General features: G+C 47.3%; 1 protein-coding gene across 3 annotated transcripts in view; it reads left to right on the forward strand.

Annotated features, from left to right (window-relative positions):
• The window catches only part of LOC124002179 (furin-like), a 188652-nt gene that overhangs the window by 163200 nt on the left and 4803 nt on the right, over positions 1-20649 (forward strand). For all 3 annotated transcript variants that reach the window (XM_046309524.1, XM_046309517.1, XM_046309532.1), the window contains 4 exons: positions 15755-15967; positions 17340-17440; positions 20124-20227; positions 20334-20631. In XM_046309524.1, coding sequence (XP_046165480.1) covers positions 15755-15967; positions 17340-17440; positions 20124-20227; positions 20334-20631 — 716 coding nt within the window. The remainder of the gene's footprint in view (positions 1-15754; positions 15968-17339; positions 17441-20123; positions 20228-20333; positions 20632-20649) is intronic.

The raw sequence follows: 20649 nt of genomic DNA on the forward strand, positions 1-20649 counted from the left end.
AACAGGCCCTCCGATTTGACACACTGAGCTCTATCAGAGAAGTAGTTGGTGAACCAGGCGAGGCAATCATTTGAGAAACCAAGGCTGTTGAGTCTGCCAATAAGAATGTGGTGATTGACAGAGTCGAAAGTCTTGGCCAGGTCGATGAATACAGCTGCACAGTAATGTCTCTTATCGATGGCGGTTATGATATCGTTAAGGACCTTGAGCGTGGCTGAGGTGCACCCATGACCAGCTCGGAAACCAGATTGCATAGCGGAGAAGGTACGATGTGATTCAAAATGGTCAGTAATCTATTTGTTAACTTGGCTTTCGAAGACCTTAGAGATACAGGGTAGGATAGATATAGGTCTGTAGCAGTTTGGGTCTAGAGTGTCTCCCCCTTTGAAAAAGGGGAAAGCTTTCCAATTTTTGGGAATCTCAGATAATACGAAAGAGAGGTTGAACAGGCTAGTAATAGGGGTTGCAACAATTTCGGCAGATAATTTAAGTAAGAGAGGGTCCAGATTGTCTAGCCCAGCTGATTTGTAGGGGTCCAGATTTTGCAGCTGTCTCAGAATATCAGCTATCTTGATATGGGTGAAGGAGAAATGGTGGGGGCTTGGGTGGGCTGCTGTGGAGGGTGCCGGGCAGTTGACCGGGATAGGGGTAGCCAGGTGGAAAGCATGGCCAGCCGTAGAGAAATACTTCTTGAAATTCTCAATTATAGTGGATTTGTCGGTTGTAACAGTGTTTCCTAGCCTCAGAGCAGTGGGTAGCTGGGATGAGGTGCTCTTTTTCTCCATGGACTTTACAGTGTCCCAGAACCTTTTTGAGTTTGTACTGCAGGATGCAATTTTTTTTATTTTTAAAGCTAGCCTTAGCTTTCCTAACTGCCTGTGTATATTGGTTACTAACTTCCCTGAAAAGTTGCATATCACGGGGGCTATTCGATGCTAATGCAGAACGCCACAGGATGTTTTTGTGCTGGTCAAGGGCAGACAGGTCTGGAGGGAACCAAGGGCTATATCTATTCCTGGTTCTACATTTTTTGAATAATGGGGCATGCCTATTTAAGGTGGTGAGGAAGGCACTTTTAAAGAATAACCAGGCATCCTCTACTGTCGGGATGAGGTCAATGTCGTTCCAGGATACCCCGGCCAGGTCGATTAGAAAGGCCTGCTCGCAGAAGTGTTTTAGGGAGCGTAGGACAGTGATGAGGGGTGGTCGTTTGCTCGCAGACCCATTACAATGCAGGCAATGAGGCAGTGATGGCTGAGATCTTGTTTGAAAACAGCAGAGGTGTATTTGGGGGTGAGTTAGTTAGGACGATATCTATGAGGGTGCCCGTGTTTACGGATTTGGGGTTATATCTGGTAGGTTCATTGATAAATTGTGTGAGATTGAGGGCATCAACCTTAGATTGTAGGATGGCTGTGGTGTTAAACATGTCCCAGTTTAGGTCACCTAGCAGCACAAGCTCAGAAGATAGATGGGGGCAATCAAATCACATATGGTGTTGAGGGCACAGCTGGGGGCAGAGGGTGGTCTATAGCAAGCGGCAACGGGGAGAGACTTGTTTCTGGAAAGGTTATTTTTTAGAAGTAGAAACTCAAATTGTTTGGGTACAGACCTGGATAGTAAAGACAGAACTCTGCAGGTTATCTTTGCAGTAAATTGCAACACCGCCCCCTTTGGCAGTTCTATCTTGTTGGAAAATGTTATAGTTAGGAATGGAAATTTCAAGGTTTTTGGTGGTCCTAAGCCAGGATTCAGACACTGCTAGGACATCTGGATTGGTGGAGTGTGCTAGGGCAGTGAATAAAACAAACTTAAGGAGGAGGCTTCTAATGTTAACATGCCTGAAACCAAGGCTTTTACGGTTGCAGAAGTCAACAAATGAGTGAGCCTGAGGTATGGGAGTGGAGGTAGACACTGCAGGGCCTGGATTAACCTCTACATCACAGGAGGAACAGAGGAGGAGTAGGATAAGGGTACAGCTAAAGGCTAACAGAACTGGACTCCTAGTATGTTCAGAACAGAGAGTAAAAGGAGCAGATTTCTGGGCACGGTAGAATATATTCAAGGCATAATGTACAGACAAAATACAGTGGGGGTAAACCTGTGTATATAGTGATAATGAAAGAGATATTGTCTCTAGAAATAGCATTTAAACCAGGTGATGTCACTGCGTGTGTGGGGGGTGGAACTAAATTGTTAGCCGAGGCGTGTTGAGCAGTGCTAGAGGTTTCCGGGTTGGAGCGAGCGGTCGCATCCGCACTTCGCTCCGCAGGTAGTATAACATTTTCATTACATTTCATTATAGTACAACGGTTTGATTTGTCTAATCTTAGCAATTTCTTCTTAGCTAGCTACATAGCCGTCTTTGTATCAAAGATAATTGCGTAATTATCGTATTTCGTCGTCCTAATGTAGTCTTCACTGCTCTGCCCAGCAGCTAGCCAGCTAGCAAACATCCACCGATAAGCAGCACTGTAGAAACTATTACACTCAACTGAACGACTTGATTAGTGTAGTGTTAGCTAGCTACATAGCTGTCTTTGCTGTCTTCGTATCCAAGATAATTGTGTAGTTTAGAGTGTGTAGTCTTAGAGTGATTATCTTAATTTACCGAGGTTAGCTAGCCAGCTATTTGTCGTCCTTAACGTAGGAGACACTGCCAACAGCTAGCCAACGTCTACCGAATAGAACTTCCGCACTCAACAACACTCAACAACCCGGTCGCATTCTGCTTCGCTCCACAGGTAGTATCACATTTTCACTTCATTTCATTACAGTACAACGGTTTGATTTGTTTGATCGTAGCTAGCTACATAGCTAGCTACATAGCCGTCTTTGTATCAAAGATAATTGTGTAGTCTAGAGCGACTTTCTAGGTTAGCTAGCCAGCTATTGTCGTTCTTTTAACGCAACATAACGTAATCAACACTACTAGCTAGCCAGCTAGCCCCCGAATAGCAGCACTGTAGAAACTATTACACTCAACGGAACGACTTGATTAGTGTAGTGTCAACAACACAGCCACTGCCAGCTAGCCTACAAAGTCAACAACGCAGCCACTGCCAGCTAGCCTACTTCAGCAGTACTGTATCATTTTAATCATTTTAGTCAATAAGATTCTTGCTACGTAAGCTTAACTTTCTGAACATTCAAGACGTGTAGTCCACTTGTCATTCCAATCTCCTTTGCATTAGCGTAGCCTCTTCTGTAGCCTGTCAACTATGTGTCTGTCTTTCCCTGTTCTCTCCTCTCTGCACAGACCATACAAACGCTCCACACCGCGTGGCCGCGGCCACTCTAATCTGGTGGTCCCAGCGCGCACGACCCACGTGGAGTTCCAGGTCTCCGGTAGCCTCTGGAACTGCCGATCTGCGGCCAACAAGGCAGAGTTCATCTCAGCCTATGCCTCCCTCCAGTCCCTCGACTTCTTGGCACTGACGGAAACATGGATCACCACAGACAACACTGCTACTCCTACTGCTCTCTCTTCGTCCGCCCACGTGTTCTCGCACACCCGAGAGCTTCTGGTCAGCGGGGTGGTGGCACCGGGATCCTCATCTCGCCCAAGTGGTCATTCTCTCTTTCTCCCCTTACCCATCTGTCTATCGCCTCCTTTGAATTCCATGCTGTCACAGTTACCAGCCCTTTCAAGCTTAACATCCTTATCATTTATCACCCTCCAGGTTCCCTCGGAGAGTTCATCAATGAGCTTGATGCCTTGATAAGCTCCTTTCCTGAGGACGGCTCACCTCTCACAGTTCTGGACAACTTTAACCTCCCCACGTCTACCTTTGACTCATTCCTCTCTGCCTCCTTCTTTCCACTCCTCTCCTCTTTTGACCTCACCCTCTCACCTTCCCCCCCTACTCACAAGGCAGGCAATACGCTCGACCTCATCTTTACTAGATGCTGTTCTTCCACTAACCTCATTGCAACTCCCCTCCAAGTCTCCGACCACTACCTTGTATCCTTTTCCCTCTCGCTCTCATCCAACACCTCCCACACTGCCCCTAATCGGATGGTATCGCGCCGTCCCAACCTTCGCTCTCTCTCCCCCGCTACTCTCTCCTCTTCCATCCTATCATCTCTTCCCTCTGCTCAAACCTTCTCCAACCTATCTCCTAATTCTGCCTCCTCAACCCTCCTCTCCTCCCTTTCTGCATCCATTGACTCTCTATGTCCCCTATCCTCCAGGCCGGCTCGGTCCTCCCCTCCCGCTCCGTGGCTCGACGACTCATTGCGAGCTCACAGAACAGGGCTCCGGGCAGCCGAGCGGAAATGGAGGAAAACTCGCCTCCCTGCGGACCTGGCATCCTTTCACTCCCTCCTCTCTACATTTTCCTCCTCTGTCTCTGCTGCTAAAGCCACTTTCTACCACTCTAAATTCCAAGCATCTGCCTCTAACCCTAGGAAGCTCTTTGCCACCTTCTCCTCCCTCCTGAATCCTCCTCCTCCCCCCCCCTCCCTCTCTGCAGATGACTTCGTCAACCATTTTGAAAAGAAGGTCGACGACATCCGATCCTCGTTTGCTAAGTCAAACGACACCGCTGGTTCTGCTCACACTGCCCTACCCTGTGCTCTGACCTCTTTCTCCCCTCTCTCTCCAGATGAAATCTCACGTCTTGTGACGGCCGGCCGCCCAACAACCTGCCCGCTTGACCCTATCCCCTCCTCTCTTCTCCAGACCATTTCCGGAGACCTTCTCCCTTACCTCACCTCGCTCATCAACTCATCCCTGACCGCTGGCTACGTCCCTTCCATCTTCAAGAGAGCGAGAGTTGCACCCCTTCTGAAAAAACCTACACTCGATCCCTCCGATGTCAACAACTACAGACCAGTATCCCTTCTTTCTTTTCTCTCCAAAACTCTTGAACGTGCCGTCCTTGGCCAGCTCTCCCGCTATCTCTCTCAGAATGACCTTCTTGATCCAAATCAGTCAGGTTTCAAGACTAGTCATTCAACTGAGACTGCTCTTCTCTGTATCACGGAGGCGCTCCGCACTGCTAAAGCTAACTCTCTCTCCTCTGCTCTCATCCTTCTAGACCTATCGGCTGCCTTCGATACTGTGAACCATCAGATCCTCCTCTCCACCCTCTCCGAGTTGGGCATCTCCGGCGCGGCCCACGCTTGGATTGCGTCCTACCTGACAGGTCGCTCCTACCAGGTGGCGTGGCGAGAATCTGTCTCCTCACCACGCGCTCTCACCACTGGTGTCCCCCAGGGCTCTGTTCTAGGCCCTCTCCTATTCTCGCTATACACCAAGTCACTTGGCTCTGTCATAACCTCACATGGTCTCTCCTATCATTGCTATGCAGACGACACACAATTAATCTTCTCCTTTCCCCCTTCTGATGACCAGGTGGCGAATCGCATCTCTGCATGTCTGGCAGACATATCAGTTTGGATGACGGATCGCCACCTCAAGCTGAACCTCGGCAAGACGGAGCTGCTCTTCCTCCCGGGGAAGGACTGCCCGTTCCATGATCTCGCCATCACGGTTGACAACTCCATTGTGTCCTCCTCCCAGAGCGCCAAGAACCTTGGCGTGATCCTGGACAACACCCTGTCGTTCTCAACTAACATCAAGGCGGTGGCCCGTTCCTGTAGGTTCATGCCCTACAACATCCGCAGAGTACGACCCTGCCTCACACAGGAAGCGGTGCAGGTCCTAATCCAGGCACTTGTCATCTCCCGTCTGGAGTACTGCAACTCGCTGTTGGCTGGGCTCCCTGCCTGTGCCATTAAACCCCTACAACTCATCCAGAACGCAGCAGCCCGTCTGGTGTTCAACCTTCCCAAGTTCTCTCACGTCACCCCGCTCCTCCGCTCTCTCCACTGGCTTCCAGTTGAAGCTCGCATCCGCTACAAGACCATGGTGCTTGCCTACGGAGCTGTGAGGGGAACGGCACCTCAGTACCTCCAGGCTCTGATCAGGCCCTACACCCAAACAAGGGCACTGCGTTCATCCACCTCTGGCCTGCTCGCCTCCCTACCACTGAGGAAGTTCAGTTCCCGCTCAGCCCAGTCAAAACTGTTCGCTGCTCTGGCCCCCCAATGGTGGAACAAACTCCCTCACGACGCCAGGACAGCGGAGTCAATCACCACCTTCCGGAGACACCTGAAACCCCACCTCTTTAAGGAATACCTAGGATAGGATAAAGTATTCCTTCTACCCCCCCCTTTTAAAGATTTAGATGCACTATTGTAAAGTGGCTGTTCCACTGGATGTCATAAGGTGGATGCACCAATTTGTAAGTCGCTCTGGATAAGAGCGTCTGCTAAATGACTTAAATGTAAATGTAAATGTAGAGGCTCTACAGTGAAATAAAACAATAGTTACAAACCAGAACAGCAATCGACACGGCATGGTGACGTTAGGGAAAGGCATGCGTAGCTGGGTGATCATACAAGTCCAGTGCTTCAGGCAGCTAGCGGCACGGGGCTAGCAGGCTAACAGAAAGGCCTTAGAGGGATGACGCGACGGAGGGAAGTCTGTTGTGGCCCCCTTGTGAAGTTACATCAGTGGACGGATCAGCAGGGCTCCATGTGGTAAACCAGGCCAATTGGCAAAATGTGTATAGTGGCCAAATAAATATGTCCGAAGGGCCTCTTAAGCCAGAAGTCCAATGTGCTTTAGACAGCTAGCAGGCCGCAGATTAGCGGCTGTGCGTTCAGGGGTCGGTTGCTGCTATAATTCCAGGTGGAGAAAAAATAATAAAACGTATCATAATAAAAGCTTTTTAAAATTTTAAAAATAGGTTCAGAGCTTGCGGTAGGAATCCGGAGATATCGAGGAGAATAAGTCCTACTAGCTCTGGTTTGAGTCACGCTGTACAGACTGGTGAGAGTTGTCCGGGATAAAGGTAGCTGATGACCGCTAGCAAAGGATAGCTGACTGCTAGCTAGTGACTTCGGAATGTATTCGATGGGCCTCGTAAGCCAAAAGTCCGTTCGTTGTGCTCTAGACAGCTAGCATTCAGGGGACGTTAGCTGCGAAGGTCGGAAGGTGATAAGGTTCAGAGCTTGCGATAGGAATCCGGGGATATGGAGAGAAAAATAGGTCCGGTATGCTATGGTTGAATCGCGTTGTACAAACTGGCGAGAGCTTTCCGATCTAGAGGTTAGCTGATGACCGTTAGCTGGCTAGTTAGCTGGCTAGTTTATGTTGGAGATATTCCAGTAAGAGGCAAAGAAAAATACGTTAAGAGAAAAAGCAGGTCCACACCACATTGGGTGAGGCGGGTTGCAGGAGAGTATTTTGAAGTAAGGGTTTAGAAAAATATAAAAAGATATGGGAAGAAAATATATAAAAATATATATACATGGGACACGACAAGACGAACGGCAAATACATCTGACTGCTACGCCATCTTGGAATTCCGCAACACCTGTTGTGCATGTGGCCAATAAACGTTGAAACTTGAAACAAATCTGCAATGACAAATGGCAGAGGAGAATTGGGAGCAAAATCGCTGACACAGAGTTAGATTTAGATAGGAAGGGAATAGAGGATAGCCATCGCTGTAAGAATGTGGGGAGAGGGAGTTTCTGTTATGCAGGTGAGTGAGGACCCAAAAGCGACTTAACAGAAACTGAGTTTATTCAAGTCCAAACAGAAAATAACAAATCCTGAATCCTTAACAGGAAATGTCCAAACGGGGATAACAGAAATCCTCTAGATTGTAGAGGGGAATAACAGGATAAGCGGCCACAGACTGCAGGTCCCTTCGGGTAGGTGCAGGCCGTAGCTGACAGAGACACCTGCTCACACGCAGCATCTGATGAAGGCAAAACACAACAGGACGGAACAAGAACACAGCACAGCAAACAAGGATCCGACAAGGACAGAAGCAGAAACAGAGAGAGAAATAGAGACTTAATCAGAGGGCAAAATAGGGGACAGGTGTGAAAGAGTAAACGAGGTCGTTAGGAGAATGAGGAACAGCTGGGAGCAGGAACGGAAGGATAGAGAGAGAGAGGGATAGAGAGAGGGAAAGAAACCTAATAAGACCAGCAGGGGGAAACGAATAGAAGAGAAAGCACAGGGACAAGACATGACAATATATGACAATACATGACAGTACCCCCACTCACCGAGCGCCTCCTGGCGCACTCGAGGAGGAACCCTGGCGGCAACGGAGGAAATCATTGATCAGCGAACGGTCCAGCACGTCCCGAGATAGAACCCAACTCCTCTCCTCAGGACCGTAACGGGAAACGATGAAGAGGGAATCTAGTGCAATTACTATTATAAAAATGAGACACGGGTAGAGAACTGTAAGAGTTAGAGCAATCAGGACCAAACAGGCCAGGAGAGTAACAACTAGGGACAGACTGAGACACAGCAAGGCTAAGACCAGGAACAGGAGAGAGGCGGTGGCTGTGGACAGACTGAGACACAGCAAGTGCAGGAACAGGACCAGGAGAGATGCGGTGGCTGGGGACAGACTGAGACACAGCAAGGGCAGGAGCAGAAGCAGGAAGAGAGTTACCGGACTTAGTCTGCGCGCAGTCCGAACAAGCAGCCACGAAACGGCGCGTGTCACGCTCCTGAGTAGGCCACCAAAAACGCTGGCGAATAGAAGCAAGCGTACCCCGAACGCCGTGGTGGCCAGCTAACTGGGCAGAGTGAGCCCACTGAAGAACGGCCAGACGAGTAGAAACGGGAACGAAAAGAAGGTTCCTAGGACAAGCGCGCGGTGACGGAGTGTGAGTGAGTGCTTGCTTTACCTGTCTCTCAATTCCCCAGACATTCAACCCGACAACACGCCCCTCAGGGAGAATTCCCTCGGGGTCGGTAGAGGCTACAGAAGAACTGAAGAAACGGGATAAAGCATCAGGCTTGGTGTTCTTAGTGCCCAGACGATAAGAAATAACGAACTCGAAATGAGCGAAATACAGCGCCCAACGAGCCTGACGCGCATTAAGTCGTTTGGCAGAACGGATGTACTCAAGGTTCTTATGGTCAGTCCAAACGACAAAAGGAACGGTCGCCCCCTCCAACCACTGTCGCCATTCGCCTAGGGCTAAGCGGATGGCGAGCAGTTCGCAGTTAGCCACATCATAGTTACGTTCCGACGGCGACAGGCGATGAGAAAAATACGCGCAAGGGTGGACCTTATTGTCAGTATGGGAGCGCTGGGACAGAATGGCTCCCACGCCCACCTCTGACGCGTCTACCTCGACAATGAACTGTTTAGTGACGTCAGGTGTAACAAGGATAGGAGCGGATGTTAAACGCTTCTTGAGGAGATCAAAAGCTCCCTGGGCGGAAACGGACCACTTAAAGCACGTCTTGACAGAAGTAAGGGCTGTGAGAGGAGCTGCCACTCGACCGAAGTTACGAAAGAAACGCCGATAGAAATTCGCGAAACCGAGAAAGCGCTGCAGTTCGACACGTGACTTAGGAACGGGCCAATCGCTGACAGCATGGACCCTAGCGGGATCCATCTGAATGCCTTCAGCGGAAATAACAGAACCGAGAAAAGTGAGGAGGAGACATGAAAAGCGCACTTCTCAGCCTTCACATAAAGACAATTCTCTAAAAGGCGCTGGAGGACACGTCAAACGTGCTGAACATGATTCTGGAGTGACGGTGAAAAAATCAGGATCTCGTCAAGGTAAACAAAAACAAAGATGTTCAGCATGTCACTCAGTACATCATTAACTAATGCCTGAAAGACAGCTGGAGCATTAGCGAGACCGAACGGCGGAACCCGGTATTCAAAATGCCCTAACGGAGTGTTAAACGCCGTTTTCCACTCGTCCCCCTCCCTGATGCGCACGAGATGGTAAGCGTTACGAAGATCCAACATAGTAAAGAACCTGGCTCCCTGCAGAATCTCGAAAACTGAAGACATAAGGGGAAGCGGATAACGATTCTTAACCGTTATGTCATTCAGCCCTCGATAATCCACGCAGGGACGCAGGGTCCCGTCCTCTTCCTTAACAAAAAAGAACCCCGCTTTGGCGGGAGAGGAGGAAGGAACCACGGTATCGGTGTCGAGAGCTACAGACAAATAATCTTCGAGAGCCTTACGTTCGGTAGCCGACAGAGAGTCTAGTCTACCCCGTGGGGGAGTAGTACCCGGAAGGAGATCAATACAACAATCATACGACCGGTGAGGAGGAAGGGAGGTGGCTCTGGACCGACTGAAGACCGTGCGCAGATCATGATATTCCTCCGGCACTCCTGTCAAATCACCAGGCTCCTCCTGTGAAGAGGGGGCAGAAGAAACAGGAGGAATAGCAGACATTAAACATTTCACATGACAAGAAACGTTCCAGGAAAGGATAGAATTACTAGACCAATCAATAGAAGGATTATGACACACTAGCCAGGGATGACCCAAAACAACAGGTGTAAAAGGTGAACGAAAAATCAAAAAAGAAATGGTCTCACTATGGTTACCAGATACAGTGAGGGTTAAAGGTAGTGTTTCACATAATATACTGGGGAGAGGACTACCATCCAAGGCGAACATGGCCGTGGGCTCCCCTAACTGTCTGAGAGGAATGTCATGTTCCCGAGCCCAGGCTTCGTCCATAAAACAGCCCTCCGCCCCTGAGTCTATTAATGCACTGCAGGAAGCTGCCGAACCGGTCCAGCGTAGATGGACCGACAAGGTAGTACAGGAACTTGACGGAGAGGACAGAGTAGTAGCGCTTACCAGTAGCCCTCCGCTTACTGATGAGCTCTGGCCTTTAACTGGACATGAAATGACAAAATGACCAGCGGAACCGCAATAGAGACAGAGGCGGTTGGTGATTCTCCGTTCCCTCTCCTTAGTCGAGATGCGAATACCCCCAGCTGCATGGGCTCAACACCTGAGCCAGTGGGGAAGATGGTAGTGTCGGGGAGAGGGGGACACAGTTAACGCGAGCTCTCTTCCATGAGCTCGGTGACGAAGATCTACCCGTCGTTCTATGCGAATAGCGAGTTCAATCAAAGAATCCACGCTGGATGGAACCTCCCGGGAGAGAATCTCATCCTTAACCTTAGCGTGGAGTCCCTCCAGAAAACGAGCGAGCAACGCCGGCTCGTTCCATTTACTGGAGGCAGCAAGAGTGCGAAACTCTATAGAGTAATCCGTTATGGATCGATTACCTTGACATAGGGAAGACAGGGACCAGGAAGCTTCTTTCCCAAAAACAGAACGATCAAAAACCCGTATCATCTCCTCCTTAAAGTTCTGATACTGGTTAGTACACTCAGCCCTTGCCTCCCAGATAGCCGTGCCCCACTCACGAGCCCGTCCAGTAAGGAGAGATATGACGTAGGCGATACGAGCAATACCCCTGGAGTACGTGTGGGGCTGGAGAGAGAACACTATATCACACTGGGTAAGGAACGAGCGACATTCAGTGGGCTCCCCAGAGTAACAAGGTGGGTTATTAATTCTGGGCTCCGGAGACCCGGAAGCACAGGAGGTAACCGGTGGATCGAGGCGGAGATTGTGAATCTCCTCCGAGAGGCCGGAGACTTGGGCGGCCAGGGTCTCAACGGCATGTCGAGCAGCAGACAATTCCTGTTCGTGTCTGCCTAGCATCGCTCCCTGGAACTCGACAGCAGAGTAGAGAGAATCTGTAGTTGCTGGGTCCATTCTTGGTCGGATCTTTCTGTTATGCAGGTGAGTGAGGACCCAAAAGCGACTTAACAGAAACTGAGTTTATTCAAGTCCAAACAGAAAATAACAAATCCTGAATCCTTAACAGGAAATGTCCAAACGGGGATAACAGAAATCCTCTAGATTGTAGAGGGGAATAACAGGATAAGCGGCCACAGACTGCAGGTCCCTTCGGGTAGGCGCAGGCCATAGCTGACAGAGACACCTGCTCACACGCAGCATCTGATGAAGGCAAAACACGACAGGACAGAACAAGAACACAGCACAGCAAACAAGGATCCGACAAGGACAGAAGCAGAAACAGAGAGAGAAATAGAGACTTAATCAGAGGGCAAAATAGGGGACAGGTGTGAAAGAGTAAACAAGGTCGTTAGGAGAATGAGGAACAGCTGGGAGCAGGAACGGAACGATAGAGAGAGAGAGGGATAGAGAGAGGGAAAGAAACCTAATAAGACCAGCAGGGGGAAACGAATAGAAGAGAAAGCACAGGGACAAGACATGACAATATATGACAATACATGACAGTTTCAATGTAAGAAATATGATTCATATAACATAAATCTCACATCTAACACTCCTAGGATAATGGACCGATGGAAAGAAAATAATAGCCTGCAGCAAAACAGGACATTTTGTGTTTTACTGAAAAGATTCCCATAATGATTTGAACTGGGGAATACCTGTTGATTTAGATTTAATCCATAAGAAAACAAAGCAATGCATCAGTAGAACCATGCTGAAAAGAGATGGTCTTCTTTTTAAGGTATCAGGACTGGTGAGCTGGAAGAGAGCAGGAGAGTCCCACTGAGTCACACGCTGGGACAAACCCTCTACAGGGGATAGGGATTGGAAAATAACATTCTCACAGCACTTCTTTAGATCCGTAAAGACTGTGGGCGCATTCCCTAAGCAGTACTGTAATGCGATGTGTGAGATACGATTTGTTTTGTTCATGTCGTTGGCACTCCCACTCCCACCTCTACTGTTTCTCATCTCAGTCTCAGCTGGAGTTGAGGCACAACACAGTGTGTGCCTATCTAGCCCCTCCTTCCCGTCATATCTCTTTCTAGCCCCTGCTCTTTTATGCAACCTCTTTCACATGTTCAATCAATCCCTCTATTTCTCCATTGGGGATGAGCACGGATATCCGAACGGATATTAGTATTCGATTACTTAGTGGGGTTCCGAGAGGTGTAGTGGTCTAAGGCACTGCATCTCAGTGCAAGAGGTGTCACTACAGTCCCTGGTTCAAATCCAGGCTGTATCACATCCGGCCGTGATTGGGAGTCCCATGGGGCGGCGCACAATTGGCCCAGCGTTGTCTGAGTTTGGTTGGGGTAGGACGTCATTGTTAATAAGAATTTGTTCTTAATTGACTTGCCTAGTTAAATAAATTGGGGGGGGGGGTGATAGGCCTATTTTTATTATGGAAAAAGTGTTGTTATAAATTCAATATTAGATTTTCCTTGTGACATTGTTAAAGGATATATATATATATATACCATGACCTGTTACTTTTTGCGGAAAACTACGGAGAAAAGCAGCCTGTCCTGTGTTTACCTCTCCCAGGTGCATTTGCATCATTCTGGCTGGACAAGAGTCACTTTTTTTATTTATTGTGAATTTCGACTATATCCGAAGAAATGTGATATTATTCGAACAGTGAAATAATGTCAAATGCCCATCCAGTGCCGCTCTGCTATATCCATATCCTTTTCATTGTTGAATGTTGTCTTTCTCCATCTCTATTGTTTTCCCTCTTCCTCTTCTCTCTCCCACTCTCCTTTCTCTCTGCACTCTCTATTTCTCTCCTTTCTCTCTGTACTCTCCATCTGAAGGATATTTTCTCCTCAGTATGTAGCTCCTCTTATATATTTGGTTCTGAAAAGAAAAAGCTTCAAAGTGTATCTTTATTGTGATATGCCTGCATTTCCATTGTTATGATGGAATGGCCCAGTTGTGACTAATGGCCTCCTTATGGAGATGACAGAAGGAGAGAAGTTGGATATATGTGTATTCAGTAGATAATATTATACTGTATCATCATGCAGCTGCTGCTCCTCCTACCAGTCCAGTACAATCATGCCCTCCCGAGTTGCGCAACGGTCTAAGGCACTGTGTCTCAGTGCTAGAGGCGTCACTAAAGACCCTGGTTCGATTCCGGGCTGCATGACAACCGGCCTTGATTGGGACTCTCATAGGGCGGCGCACAATTGTTCCAGCGTCGTCTGCGTTATGGTTTGGCCGGGGTAGGCTGTCATTGTAAATAAGAATTTGTTATTAGTTAAATAAAGGTTAAATAAATAAATACATTGGAAAAACTGTCCACATTTAGTTTTCGTCAGCCAACAAGATGAGTAGGCCTACCGAACAGCAAAAGCATTAGCATATGTCAATCTACTATCCCCTATAGTACAAAAATAGACCTATTCTGCGTTGGAAATAAATATTCCAAACAGTCTGGGACAGTTGTGGGATGCGATCGAACTAACTTCAGTGATGAAGTGATCATTTTTAACTGGCTTTTTCGCAGCAGTAGTCTACCATATAGTTCATGATGCATTAATAAGAGTTATGCCGGCAGCAGTGCAGTGTGTGTCAGAAAGAATACAACAGCATATCACATCCAGTGAAAGGATGTCAAGGCTTTCACAGGATGGAGGGGTAAACATCCTTGTCTGGTGCAATATTTCACACTATCAGTCTCTCAACTGAAAACTCACACACATACAGATGCATGCACGCACACACACACAAACTCCATCTGCATCCATCTCTCCACATACACACACTTGAACGTGCGTGCGTGTTATATCTATGCCTGTGTGCTATACTGTATGTCTGTCTGTGCTATACTGTTTGTCTCTGTATGTATATCTGTGTGCTATACTGTATGTCTCTGTATGTCTGTCTGTGCTATACTGTTTGTCTCTGTATGTCTGTCTGTGTGTGTCTGTGCTATACTGTATGTCTCTGTATGTATGTCTGTGTGCTATACTGTATGTCTCTGTATGTCTGTCTGTGTGCTATACTGTATGTCTCTGTATGTCTGTCTGTGTGCTATACTGTATGTCTCTGTGTCTGTGCTATACTGTATGTCTCTGTGTCTGTGTCTGTGTCTGTCTGTCTCTCTGTCTCTCTCTCTCTCTGTCTGTCTGTCTGTGTGTGTCTGTGCTATACTGTATGTCTCTGTATGTATGTCTGTGTGCTATACTGTATGTCTCTGTATGTCTGTCTGTGTGCTATACTGTATGTGTCTGTGTGTCTGTGTGCTATAATGTTTGTCTCTGTATGTCTCTGTATGTCTGTGCTATACTGTATGTCTCTATGTGTGTCTGTGTCTGTCTGTGCTATACTGTATGTCTCTGTGTGTCTGTGTCTGTCTGTGCTATACTGTATGTCTCTGTGTGTCTGTGTCTGTCTGTGCTATACTGTATGTCTCTGTGTGTCTGTGTCTGTCTGTGCTATACTGTATGTGTCTGTCTGTCTGTGCTATACTGTATGTCTCTGTGTCTGTGCTATACTGTATGTCTCTGTGTCTGTGTCTGTCTGTGCTATACTGTATGTCTCTGTGTCTGTGTCTGTCTGTGCTATACTGTATGTCTCTGTGTCTGTGTCTGTCTGTGCTACACTGTATGTCACTGTGTGTCTGTCTGTCTGCTATACTGTATGTCTCTGTATGTCTGTGTGTCTGTCTGTGCTGTACTGTTTGTCTCTGTATGTGTCTATGCTATACAGTATGTCTATGTGTATCTGTGTCTGTCTGTGCTATACTGTATGTCTCTGTGTATCTGTGTCTGTCTGTGCTATACTGTATGTCTCTGTGTCTGTGCTATACTGTATGTCTCTGTGTGTCTGTGTCTGTCTGTGCTATACTGTATGTCTCTGTATGTCTGTCTGTGTGCTATACTGTATGTCTGTCTGTGTGTCTGTCTGTCTGCTATACTGTTTGTCTCTATGTTTGTCTGGCTGTCTTTGTCTGTCTGTCTGTCTATACTGTTTGTCTCTATGTTTGTCTGTCTGTCTGTCTGTCTGTCTGTCTGTCTGTCTGTCTGTCTGTCTGTCTGTCTGTCTTTTTTTGTGTAGATACCCGTGTGTCATCCTTGCCTATATGTGTTCATTTCCAGGGCCGCGGCGGGCTGGGCTCCATCTTTGTGTGGGCGTCGGGGAACGGTGGTCGTGAGAAGGACAGCTGTAACTGTGATGGTTACACCAACAGCATCTACACCCTGTCCATCAGCAGCACCACCCAGTACGGCATGGTGCCCTGGTACAGCGAGGCCTGCTCCTCCACCCTCGCCACCACCTTCAGCTCTGGGAACCCTAACGAGAAACAGATAGTGAGTAGTACTGACACACACACACACACACACACACACACACACACACACACACACACACACACACACACACACACACACACACACACACACACACACACACACACACACACACACACACATCTTCCATGCATTTTCAGCTCTAGAAACCCCAATGAGAAACAGATGATGTGAGTCATCATTAGCAATCCCTCGAGATCCAGGATGATCTTTATCACATACAACAAAGCAGAAAGTACAACATAAAACCGTCTCCTAATAATGAAGCATATCGAAACACCCACACACCCACTTCAACCTCAACCAGAAACATTTAGCAAGTACCTCTGATACGCACACACACACACCTCTAGGATCGCTCCAACACACATCAGAGGAAACCTCATAGAAACAGATTGACACTGAAACACAAACACACAGCAGCGTAAAACTCCACTTGAAACAGATAGTGATTCATTCCAAACGATTGACTAATATAGTGCGACTAATGTAGTCACTATAGTGACTAATATGACTATAGTGACTAATATACCAAACTGTAGTGACTAATATACACCACTCTTCCCTGACCACAACTAATATGAATCCTCCTGCAACTCAATGCTTTCTTCGCGTTCCTCCCAAACACACCAGAGGGCTGCTGCAGGTGAACAAACACGTCTCTCAGTCTGGCAGTGTCATTGTCTTACTCTGAGGTGGTTAACTGAAGGCACAACGCTCCAACTAATGCACTTCTGCTGCTTGCTGTCTCAACAAGCAATCAATCGCAATGTTTACACTCTGTTATCGGTACGGTTACAAGACAATAACCAGTCACAATGTTTGTGACAGGACCAAGTTGCAGGTGGTGTTTCAGTTCATGGATTCAGTTCGTGGAAGATCCTCTGCTTTTGTGTCATTATTCCAGTGATGTAAGCTGTAAGAACCAGTCTTGATACCCTAAAATGAACGCCATCTCTTTTCAGCGTGGTTCTAAAGAGATGTGTTCACTAGACCGTAGTATTTTCAGTGTTCTGGGGCATACAGTAGCTTGTAAGTTACACAGACACACACACACTGAGTGGGTTGATTAGCTAACGTTCTGCCTGTCATACCTGATGTGTCTTCACATTGCTCCAGACATGCCTCATTAACTCTGCCTCTGACAACAGGTACAACACTCTGGACGTTGCTGAGCCTCCTCCCTTTCTTCTCTATCATTTTTTTTGTCCCTCCTGGGCAGAAGTCACCCAATGTCAAAATACTCACAACTCTTTATTTTGCATAGATAAGTAATGCGTTTAAATGAGTTGTTCCATTTGCATGTGAGATCAGCCCGTTTTTCTGTAGGAATCTATATGACCGTTCTTTTTTCTTGTCTCTCTTCCCCTAGGTGACCACAGACCTGAGACAGAAGTGTACAGACACCCACACGGGGACGTCAGCATCGGCCCCCCTGGCTGCTGGGATCATCGCCCTGGCTCTGGAGGCCAAGTGAGTTACCTCTGTTTAGGGATGGGCGCGGTTATCTGGAAATCCGAACGGTCGTTAGTATTCGATAACTTGAGTGAGTGTTCATTTTTGGATAATTTATTTTTAGGCTTATTTTGACAATGTGGCATTTGAAATACTTTATTTAATAAAACAACACATTTTTGAATGTAGTTTTTTATAACCGCCCGTTGACCTACTGCTGCGCGTTTAGCCCTTGTCTGCCCTGACATCAGTATGCTATTTCCACCCACTTCAAATAGCAACTACAGGGCGCATACAGAGTTTCAATTAGACCTGACAGATCTATGCAAAATACTCACCAGAAACTATTTTTGTAACAGAATCAGTTCTATCGTGGCGAAAAACTATGTAGAAAAGCATCCTGTCCACTGTTTACCTCTGCCATGTGCATTCGCGTCATTCTGATTGGTCCAGAGCATGTTTAATTTTGTTTTGTTTTTTTTACCCGAAAAAAATGTAATGATATTATTTGAATAGTGAAATAATGTCAAATGACCAGCAGTATCTCAGTTACACGCTAATATCTCTGTTAACCTGTCATCTCTTACTAGAACAGGGCTTTCCAACCCTGTTCCTGGAGATCTACCATCCTGTAGGCTTTCGCTTCAACCCTAATCTAGCGCACCTGATTCTTATAATTGGCTGGTTGATAAGATGAATCAGGTTAGTTACAACTGGGGTAGAAGCGAAAACCTACAGGAGGATAGCCCCCCCAAGAACAGTAGACCACCTCTGTTTAACTAGTCTCTCAGTAGAACATATAGTATCTCAATAGAATAAGACAACTGCCCTGAAAAGAATAGTGTGTGGTGGCTTGTGAGACTGGCATGGCCAGCCGGTGATCAGGTCTGTAGACTACTCCTATAGTAGCCTACATCTCTTTGTATCTCCTCCCTCATTATTGATAGGCTGTCAGATCCAGTCAGCTGTCAGTCCTCAGGCTCATACACTCTACATCTTCATTAGCGCATGCCTGGCATGTGTCCGAACTGTCCCCCCACAAACACTGTCACTGGGCAAAGACAAAAGGTGTGTATAGTAGTATACGGTGCATTCGGAAAGTATTCAGACCCCTTGACTTTTTCCACATTTTGTTACGTTACAACCTTATTCTAAAATTGATTAAATTGTTTTTTTCTCATCAATCTACACACAATTCCCCATAAAACAAACAGGATTTTATACATTTTTGCAAATGTAGAAACAATTCCAAACCGAAATTTTACATTTACATAAGTATTTACATTGGTAATTTGATAAAGCACCTTTGGCAGCGATTACAGCTTCGAGTCTTGGGTATGACGCTACAAGCTTGGCACACATGTATTTGGGTAGTTTCTGCCATTCTTCTCTGCAGATCCTCTGAGGCTCTGTCAGATTGGATGGGGAGCATTGTTGCACAGTTATTTTCAGTTCTCTCCAGAGGTGTTCGATCGGGTTCAAGTCCGTGCTCTGCCGGGGGCCACTCAAGGAAATTCAGAGATTTGTCCCTAAACCACTCTGGCATTGTCTTGGCTGTGCGCTTAGGTGGATCAGGTTTTCATAAAGGAAAAAGTCAAGGGGTCTGAATACTTTCCGAATGCACTGTATGTACTGCATACTGGTAGTTATTGCAACCCTCCAGCCACTGCAGCCACAGAGAAGGGCGTTGTCAATGCAGGGAGGAAGTTTGCTTCAATATACCCTATCATTCACAGACAATGAATGTCCAAACCCAATAATTCTCCACAAAGTGTAGATCACCTCAGTATTTCCTGAGAGAGAGCAATAATAACAGATCTGCCTGCATTTCTCCAGCAGATGGAATTCATGGAGATTGAATCATTTAATAAGGAGAGCGCTGTTTTTCCAGCGAGGTGACATTGAGTGGATGGAGGGATGTCCATTAATAACACATGAGTGTGAGACGTGAATGGTGACGGAGGGAGTGTATGGATGTGAAAGGTTGTTGAGGTGAGAGTCTGCTGCTTCCACTACCTCTGTCAAGCTGCGGAGCAGTTCTAGCGCTTCTATTTCTGCCTCGGCCCGGCGCAGGCAGCGAGTTGAGCTGTAAACCCATGTGATTCATGGTTTGATTATCTTTGCCCGCGGGCCTCCATTTCTCTGCTCACTCCAAAGGCATGAGCTCCCTAAACTTCTTGTCCTCTCTGCTCTACCTACCTACATACTGCCGCTCCCTGCTAAATCAGCTGGAGAGGTTTAATGTGGCCCTTCTATTTAGTGGAAGGTGACCCGTCCTGGCGTCCTTCAAGAACAAAACCTTTAGCAGCCCGGCTTGACGTCATTACTGACTGCTCTACGTGGGCTACTGTTCAGTACAGTACTCTGCTATACTACTTTAAGGTGTTACTGTGTTCTCTCACCATTAAACACCAGTGTTTTATGGCTGCCTTTTATTATGGTGCTGTTACTGGACACTGCTGATAAAACCTTATGGACCAGGTGCACGTCCATTTCACTGCTGTGTGTGACTGACATTGACATGTCTCTAGTGGTGTTTGTATCCACCTTTTTGTGTTGCATGTCTTTCTTTCCTATCTGTCTGAACTTTGAACCTGATGTGGACGGACATCTCTCTTTCTCTCTCTAGAAATGTCTCATAAACTCTCTTTTATTCGGACATCTCTAATATAAGAGTACATATCTTTCTCTCTCTGTATAGTATGAACCTGACGTGGCGGGACATGCAGCACTTGGTGGTGAGAACCTCTCACCCCGCCCACCTCAGCACTGACGACTGGAGGACCAATGGAGTGGGCCGCAAAGGTAACAGGAGAGCTCTCATTGGACATGCCTTGGCTGACTGAACTACATGATAAGTGGACACTCTGACTCTTTGGAACTTCACTAATGGTTTTTCTGTCTCTGTCAGTGAGTCATTCGTATGGGTATGGTTTGCTGGATGCGGGGGCCATGGTGGCTCTGGCTCAGAACTGGACCAGCGTGGGCCCACAGCACCAGTGTGTCCTCACCATGCTCTCAGAGCCGAGGGACATAGGTAGCCGGCTGCTGTTCAGTAAGACATTGGACTCCTGCTGGGGCAGACCAGAGTATGTCAATTCTCTGGAGCATGTCCAGGCCCGCCTCACTCTCTCCTACAACCACAGAGGAAACCTGGCTATACACCTCATCAGCCCCCTAGGGACACGCTCTACCCTGCTGGCTCCCAGGTACACCCTCACACACAC

Source organism: Oncorhynchus gorbuscha, linkage group LG02, assembly GCF_021184085.1.
Source record: "Oncorhynchus gorbuscha isolate QuinsamMale2020 ecotype Even-year linkage group LG02, OgorEven_v1.0, whole genome shotgun sequence".
Lineage (NCBI taxonomy): Eukaryota > Metazoa > Chordata > Actinopteri > Salmoniformes > Salmonidae > Oncorhynchus > Oncorhynchus gorbuscha.